Raw genomic sequence first — 8,657 nt, 5'->3', positions numbered from 1 at the left:
TTATTTCTTTCTCTTGCCTGATTGCTCTGGCTAGTACTTCCAGTACTATGTTAAATAGAAGAGGTGAGAGTGGGCATTCTTGTCTTGTTCCTGTTATTAAAGGAAAGGCCCGCAGTTTTTCCCCATTCAGAATGATACTGATGGTGGTCTTGTCATAAATGGCTTTTATTATGTTGAGATGTTTTCCTTCTATACCTAATTTGTTGAGAGTCTTTATCATGAAGGGATGTTGAATTTTGTCAAATACTTTTTCAGCATCTATTGAGATAATTTTATGGTCTTCATCCTTGAGTTTGTTGATATGATCTATCACATTTATTGACTTTTGTATGTTGAATCATCCTTGCATCCCTGGGATGAATCCCACGGGATCCGAACCCTCGGGCGGGAGCGCCGCCGTGCTTCCCAAGCAGCGCACTTATCCAGTGAGCCACCGGGCGGCCCCGGCTTCTCCGAACATTTTAACCATCATAATGTAGATATCTTCTGAAAGACCAGGACTACAGTTGTAAATCCTGCCTAATCACAAACTTTTGCATTTTTAGGTGTTTCTTCTAAGAACTGAAGGATGAGGTCCCTCAAACCAGAAGCTAAACATCAATTTGGTGGTTAAATATGGAGAAGAAAGAACTTGACCAAACAGAATGAGTGGAATTTGAAATAAAAATAGTGTGGTATGGCCATTTAGGGACCCATTTAGGGCCTTGCAGAAAATTCCGCTCTTTCTGCAGGCATGCATGTTTTAAAACAGAATAAAAAACAATCACTGTTTCTACGTTCTCTTAAACTTCTTCCTCTTTGTCCTTCCTCTAATTAGTCATTACTATTTATCATTCACAATTCACTTGTTTTTCCATGTGCCAGTCAGACTGCCAGCTCTTTGAAGGTGGGCTGGTATCTCTGTGTATCCTCCTCACTGACGCCTGGCACTATTCCTCACTGTCACCTCCAGTCAACAATTACATCCTGTTCACTCCCTTACTCAGAAACCTTCAGTGACTCTCTACTGTCCCTAAAAGTGAGTGATCCTCAGATTTTGTTTGACTGCATGTGCTTATCAGTAAACTAATGTCTGCACATCCTCTTTCCATCTTTTTGTGTCTTCTTTAATTTCTTTCAGAAGTGGTTTGTAGTTCTCATCATAGAGGTCTTTCACCTCCTTGGTTAAATTGATCCCTAGGTATTTTATTTTTTGTGTGACAATTGTAAATGGGCTTACTTTCTTTATTTCTCTTTCTGTTAGTTCATTATCTGAGTAAATAAATGCAACTGATTTTTGAGCATTTATTTTGTATCCTGCAATGTTACTGAAGTTATTAACCAGCTCTAGGAGTTTTTTGATAGAGTCTTTAGGTTTTTCTATATACAGTATCATGTCATCCGCAAACAGAGAAAGTTTGACTTCATCTTTTCCAATCTGGATTCCCTTTATTTCTTTCTCTTGCCTGATTGCTCTGGCTAGTACTTCCAGTACTATGTTAAATAGAAGAGGTGAGAGTGGGCATTCTTGTCTTGTTCCTGTTATTAAAGGAAAGGCCCGCAGTTTTTCCCCATTCAGAATGATACTGATGGTGGTCTTGTCATAAATGGCTTTTATTATGTTGAGATGTTTTCCTTCTATACCTAATTTGTTGAGAGTCTTTATCATGAAGGGATGTTGAATTTTGTCAAATACTTTTTCAGCATCTATTGAGATAATTTTATGGTCTTCATCCTTGAGTTTGTTGATATGATCTATCACATTTATTGACTTTTGTATGTTGAATCATCCTTGCATCCCTGGGATGAATCCCACCTGGTCACAGTGTATAATTTTTTTAATATGTTGCTATATTCTGATTGCTAATATTTTGTTGAGGATTTTAGCATCTAGGTTCATCAAAGATATTGGCCTGTAATTTTCTTTACACAACATTTTTTTTAAGGAAAGATTTTTTTTCCAAAAACTGCCACATGGCACATCCACTTACATCTCATTAACTGGATCTTGGTCACATGGCCACACATAGCTGTAGGGGAGGCGAGGGAATACAATCTTTATTCTGGCCATGCACATGCCCAGCTAAAAATCAGAGCTTCTCTCTTTATAGATGAAGGGGACAACAGATATTGAGGAACAACTAACAGTCTGCTGCAAGCAGTATGAGGAGGGGAAAGCTTGATTCTGTCTGGGAGAGAGCTGGAGGGCTTCCAGGGAGAGAAGGCACTTTCATTCTGTCTTTGAGGATGAGTAGGAGTTTGGCAGTGTTAAACAGATGGCCCACCAAGTGGCTGACAAGCAGTCCACCAGCCTCTACATCAACCACTTTGCTTTTATAGAAATGTGATATTTGAATGGGCAGGAGAAAAACGAAAGGACTTCCCATACATCATGCAGCTGGTTGCCCAACAGCTACTGATTTTTACAGTGTTTATGTGGTTACTGGGATTCATAAGAAAGAAAACACTCCCAGATCTCAATGAAACATCAATGCTCCTTCTTACCAGGTCTCAGAGAGCAGAGAACAAGGCAAGGACATTGGCTTGGGCTTAAGTTCTGAGACCCTCGTACTTGGTGGAGAGGCAGCACGATGATGCTCAGACTGACAGCGTCCTGATGTCATCTGAAGTCAGCTGTGTGGCCTGGAGAAAGTTATTCACCTCTCTGGGTCTATTTCTTCCTTTGTCAAATAAAGATAATAATTAATAATTACCCACCTTGCAGGGCTGTTGTAAGGACTAGAGAGGATATATGCAAAGAAAACCTGCCCATGGTGGACTCTCCGTAAAGACCATGCCCTTCCACTCTTACAAAGTACTTTCCCATCCATTCTTCCAAGTGGTGACCAGTCACACTCCATGAATGTAAGAGGCAAGGTGACTACCAGTGGGGTTGGGTTTTAGACTAAGACTGCTCTGGACCTTCTGCCTCACCATGGCACAGAGGAGATGGGGCTTTCAGATCCAACATGCTGAGGGCTCAGGTGTGATGGTGGCAGAGTAGCAGGGGGAGCCTGTTTTTGAGCCACTATGAGATATGATCTGGGGATGCCCAGAAACGTCTGGGAGGGAAGTGGACTGTGCAGATCTGTTATTAGCAGGTATGGGCATGAGCTAGAGGAATTTGGGTCATTATTGTTAATGACCGTGACTATCCCCATGCTCTGGAACTTGGGAAAATTCCTGTTGAAATTAGTAGACATTCCGACAGGACATGACTAGAAAACAATCTATGAGATATCACCTATCCCTAGATTGAATCTATAATAATTAATACCAGTCGTGGTGCCCATTTTCCAGATAAAAACATGGATGCTGAGATTTACTCCAAGCTATGTAACTGATAGGTGGCATCACCTAGATGGAAATTTAGGTCTTCTGGCACCAAGCCGAGTGTGTTTTTCAGTCTTTGCCTATGACTCCATGGTGGTCATTCGTTCCCAGTTCCATATGTTGGGTTGGGTAGAAATTGTTCTCTCTCTGACCCACACCTCTCCTCTGAAGTCTAGTCTTACATATTTACCCACTCATCACCTCCATTTGCACTTCTCATAGGCATCTTAAATTTAATAGGTTCAAAACTGAACTCTTGATATTTCTCCTCTACCCCAAACTTTACACTTTCCATCTCAGTAAATGGCGCCATTCAGCTGCTTAAGCCACATACCTGGGAAGCATCCTTTCTTTCCCTACCTCTCTACTCCCAAAGTCAATCCATTAGCAAGTGTTGAACGATCTGTCACCAAAAACACATTTCAGGTCTGTCTGCTTCTTGCCACCTGCCGCCACTGTCTCTTACTTAGACAACTACAAATGCCTCCTGGCTGATCTTCTGTGCCCCTCCAATACTTCTCCATATTCAGAAGACAGTGTGATCTTTTAAAAATGTAAATACGGTCATGTCATCCCCTATTTTAATGGATTCTCATGGCACTTAAATTATATCTATGTTCCTGACTATGACCCTTACAACTCTGCAGCATTAAGCCTCTGCCTACTTCCCCAGCCTTGACTTTTGCCTCTCTTCCCCTCACTCACTGGGCTACAGTATCACTGGCTTTCTCTCTGTTCCCTGAATATCTCAAGTGCTCTTTGTTTTTGTTTGTTTTGTTTTGACCTCAGGATCTTGCACATGCTGTTCCTTCTTCCTGGAAAGTTCTTCCATTCTCTCTTCCAACGGCTGACTCCTAACCCTTTGGTTCTCAGCTCAAGTGCATGTTTTGGGGGTGTTATTTGTTTCATGTGTGCCCTTCCTTCTCCACATATATGAGACTCCCAGCTTCCTCTGCAGCTAGGCTCTACCTTCAGATGCACTGCACTTGCCTGAGACTTCAAGATGGAAATGAGTGATATGAGGAAACGGGCACCATGCAGACTCTGGTTTTTGAAGAGACTGTTGACAGGAGCAACTGGTTTTTCAAGAAAAGCAGAGTAGAGCTTTTACCATCTAGTCCTCAGGAATACTGGTGCATAGCAGCATACCTTTGCAGGGGTGGTATGGTTTGGGCATCGTTCTTGGCAGCATGGCCTCTGAAGATAACATGCGGACACTTGCAGGGGAGCTGTGTACCAATAATATCCTTTAATGCATTTCTTTCTGCTTAAAGTAGCTGGAGTGGATTCTGTTGTTTGCAACTAAGAATTCTGATGATGATTCCTCCTTACACAGGCCTTCTTTCACCATCTTTGTTAATATTTACTAAATGAATGACTCAGTCTCAAATAGGTAGAAGTCCAAACTTATAGCTGGGCCTCATAGCAGAAGGCCGTTATATGGTTAGATACTTTTTCATTCCCACTGTGCTAATCCCAAACCCTTAAACAAGAGAAGGGCAGAGGGCAGGTAAGAGACTTGAAGTAATTGCAACTCATTCCCCTGAATTGTGGACTCTCAGACAGACTGTTGCTATTGAAAAGCATATTTTGAACATAGCCAGCTATCTCATTGAACAGATGGGAAAATGTGTCTGCTTGTGACAAGAGAGGCTCTGTCCTTACCACGGAATCCAATTATTCTCTCCATCCTGGTTTGCCCATTAAAACTTCAGCTGCTTTCAAGGATCCAGGGTTTTTATTATTTCTATTTCTGGGGCAGAAAATGGAATCTATTAGCTGGGTTCCTGAAATAACTGTCAGAAGATTTTATGTATTTCAGTACAAAGAAAATACATTTGTTTCAAGCCGTTGTGACAGGCAGTGTCAAAATGTTGAATAATATTTTGATCTTGGTCTCTGAGTGACAGCTGTCTCTCTGCAGCACCTGTTTCGTCCATTCTTTTCGGGGGCTTACATATAGAGCACCATTACATGCTAAGCACAGGGCCAAGAGTTCACGTAGATTATCCCATTTGAAGTCCAGAAATATTTGTTGAGTGCCTTCTTTGTGCGAGGTCTATTCTAGGAGATAAAGGAGATAGAACAGAGACAAAGGAAAAAGAGATCCTGTTCTCATGGAGCTTACATTTAATACAGGGAGACATATTCTAAACAATACACAAACCCTGCGGGAGGAACAGCAGATCGTGATAAGCACTGTATAGAGAACGAAAATAGGCAAGGTGATGATAGAGTGGCTGCGGAGGCGGGCAGGGCAATGACATTAAAACTGGAATCTGAAGGACAAAGAGGAGCCAGCCATTCCTGAGGGAATCACATCCAGGCAAAGGTGACAGCTACTGCAAAGGCCCAACTGGGCATAGGCCTAGAGTGTCCAAGAGGCAGAAGTAAGTGCAGTGGGCTAAGGTCTATTGCTAGGAAGGGAAAGGATGCGAGGCGAGGCGGGCAGGGCAATGACATTAAAACTGGAATCTGAAGGACAAAGAGGAGCCAGCCATTCCCTCAGGAACCCTGAGGGAATCACATCCAGGCAAAGGTGACAGCTACTGCAAAGGCCCAACTGGGCATAGGCCTAGAGTGTCCAAGAGGCAGAAGTAAGGGCAGTGGGCTAAGGTCTATTGCTAGGAAGGGAAAGGATGCAAGGCATATTGCTAGGAAGGGAAAGGATGCGAGGCGGCTGGAGAGAGACAGAGGCTGAATTCTGCAGGGCATTTCAAGTCAGGTGAACGACACTGGGTTTTATTCCGAGGCACTGGAGAAGCTATTGGAGATTTTAAGCAGGGAATGACCCTATCTGATGTATGTTTGTAAAAGGTCACTTTGGTCACTATGTGGAGACTGAGCTGGGGCTGTGAGTAAGAGAAAGGAGCCCAGGCGGTGGCCACTACAGTTGGCCTGGTGAGATATGATGCTGGGGGCTGGGAGTCAAGCACTCTCCTCAGTTGGTCACTATGTGGAGACTGAGCTGGGGCTGTGAGTAAGAGAAAGGAGCCCAGGCGGTGGCTACTACAGTTGGCCTGGTGAGATATGATGCTGGGGGCTGGGAGTCAAGCACTCTCCTCACCCCTGCTAAGTCTGAGATGCTCCCGGTGAGGCCAACAGGGCAGTTGGATAGACTCGTGTGAGTTATGGGAGAGGCCAGGGAGGAGAGGGAGATCTGGTGTTACTGACATATGCATGGCATCTGGAGCCACCAGAATGGATGAGGCTGCCTGGGGAGAACACGCAGACAGAGCAAGGAAGGAGCCCAGGTCAGAGAGGACTGACAGGACAGGGAGCCTGCAAAGAAGATTGAGAAGGGGCAGCCAGTGAGGAAGGAAGACATTGGCAAAGGTCTGGCAACATGGAAGCCAAGAGAAAATGGCATTACAAGAAGGTGGGAGCAGCCAATCTTATGAAACAGATTAGGGAAGAGACTTTTGGGTCTGGACCCATGTCTAGTAAGAGCGGCCACAGTTAGCAGCCAGCCGAGGGAGGCACATTTGCGAGGTGAGGAAAGGAGATGAGTCTTTCAAGAAGTTCTGGTGTGAAAGGGAGCAGAAAATGGTGATGTGGAGTCCAAGGAGATTTAATTTTAAAGATAAGAGATGCTAGAGCACCCCTGTTCAATGACGGGGAGACGAAGATGGTGCAACAGGGAGGGGCACTAAGTACATCTCTCCTTGAGAAGTCAAGAGGGGCGAGGTCCAGAGCACACATTGGGGGCTGGCCCTGGAGGGGAGCAGGGCCCCTTGTCCATGGGCACAGAGGGACGGCAGCTTGTTAGAGTGCAGACGGGGGCAGGCTGTCTTGGTGGCAGCAAGGTGAGGGCCTTCCTGTTGGCTGCTTCTAATTTCTCAGTGAAGACATTCCCTGGGAGGTGCTGGGGTGGAGGGATAGTGGGAAAGGTAGACTGCAGTGGACAGTCTGAAGGTCAGAGAGAGTGACATCTGTGTTTCTAGGAGGGGGAACCTGGACACACTAGGAAAGTGAGGTGGTGCGGTGAGGCCAAGTGCCCCTATGTCTTCCAGTCCTCATAATGGCAGCAAGAAGACACCATGGTTATTGTACTCATTTTACAAGTATAAAAACAAAGTCTTAGGGAAATTGAGTAACTTGCAGCACAGCTAGAACCTTAGCCCATGAGAACTGGCCCTTAACCGGAGATCTTCAAACCCTGTGGGGACATGAAGACTTTCCAATGACTAATGGGACTGACAGTTCTAAGAACATCCATTTCCAGATCCTCAAATTTGCTTTCATACTGTTTTCTAAAAGTGATTGTCTTGAGAATGTGCAGGTGTTCACAACAGCCTCCATCCCATTTTACAAAAGAAAGACACACCCTTTCCCCATCTTGAAACTCCCTTTGGTGAATGGGCCAGAGTGGAAACACTCCCACCCTGCACAGAACCAAGTGAGGAATCAAGCCTGATCTGCTACTTGTTAAGAATGAAGCATGGCATTAGAAATGGGGCACTTAGGCATTAGATGTGGAGATATCCTAGAGTTTAAAGATTAATGGGGAGACAACCATGATCAGAGTAATGATGAATAATTACATTATTAGTAATTACATTACTCTGAAGGAAAGGGATATGAGCACATATAACAAGGAAGCTCCAGACCAGAGGGTCAAGCAAGCTGACCCTGAGGATGCAAGGGGATGAAGGAGATCAGAGTATACCACCCAAAATGTGCCACTTTGGCATGAGGATTATTTTGAGCTGAAGACAATTGAGAAACAGCAGACACAGGAAAAGCTCTCCAGCCTTCCCCTTTCCTCCTAAAAGTGAGGCATAAATTTTCCTTTGTGAAGATGTTTCCTCATTTATCTCCAGTACTAGGAAGAAAAGACACTCATCAGGGAAGATGACACCAATGTGAATCTACACAAATAAACCTTATTGAAATAACCCTTATCTTCCATTAGTTTCCCCTATACATTTATCTTCTCACAATTTACCATCCCTAGAAGCCCAAACCCCTTTTCCTTTGTCTTGTCATGGCTACACAATGTATCACTCTTTGTTAAAATGGTATATAACTATCAAGCCTAACTGCTTCTTTGGGGTTTTCACTTCTTTTCTAGGAAGCGTCCTCTGTCATGTAAAAATATTAACATCAAATAAAATTTAAATACCTTTTCTCCTGTTAATCTGTCTTTTGTCAGTTTAATTTGCAGAACCCCATACCTTAAGCCTAAGAGGATAGAGGAAAGTTTTTTCCTCCCCTACAAGTGCCTGAATTGAGATGGAAGAATGAGTATGTATCTTCTAGACAAGGAGTTGGCAAACTTTTTTTTTTTCTTTCCTTTTTGTCTTTTTTACTGACGGGTAACGGGATCGCAACCCTCGGTGTCA

At 43.8% G+C, this 8,657-nt stretch overlaps 1 protein-coding gene across 1 annotated transcript in view; it reads right to left on the bottom strand.

Annotated features, from left to right (window-relative positions):
* FAM227A (family with sequence similarity 227, member A) overlaps positions 1–8,657 on the bottom strand; it is a 70,557-nt gene that overhangs the window by 30,032 nt on the left and 31,868 nt on the right. The window contains exon 10 of the mRNA XM_008566902.1: positions 922–946. Within this exon, the coding sequence (XP_008565124.1) occupies positions 922–946 (25 nt within the window). The remainder of the gene's footprint in view (positions 1–921; positions 947–8,657) is intronic.

This window comes from Galeopterus variegatus, unplaced genomic scaffold, assembly GCF_000696425.1.
Source record: "Galeopterus variegatus unplaced genomic scaffold, G_variegatus-3.0.2 Scaffold274, whole genome shotgun sequence".
Lineage (NCBI taxonomy): Eukaryota > Metazoa > Chordata > Mammalia > Dermoptera > Cynocephalidae > Galeopterus > Galeopterus variegatus.
The sequence above is the reverse complement of the archived record's forward strand: the minus strand, read 5'-3'. Positions and strand labels throughout refer to the sequence as shown.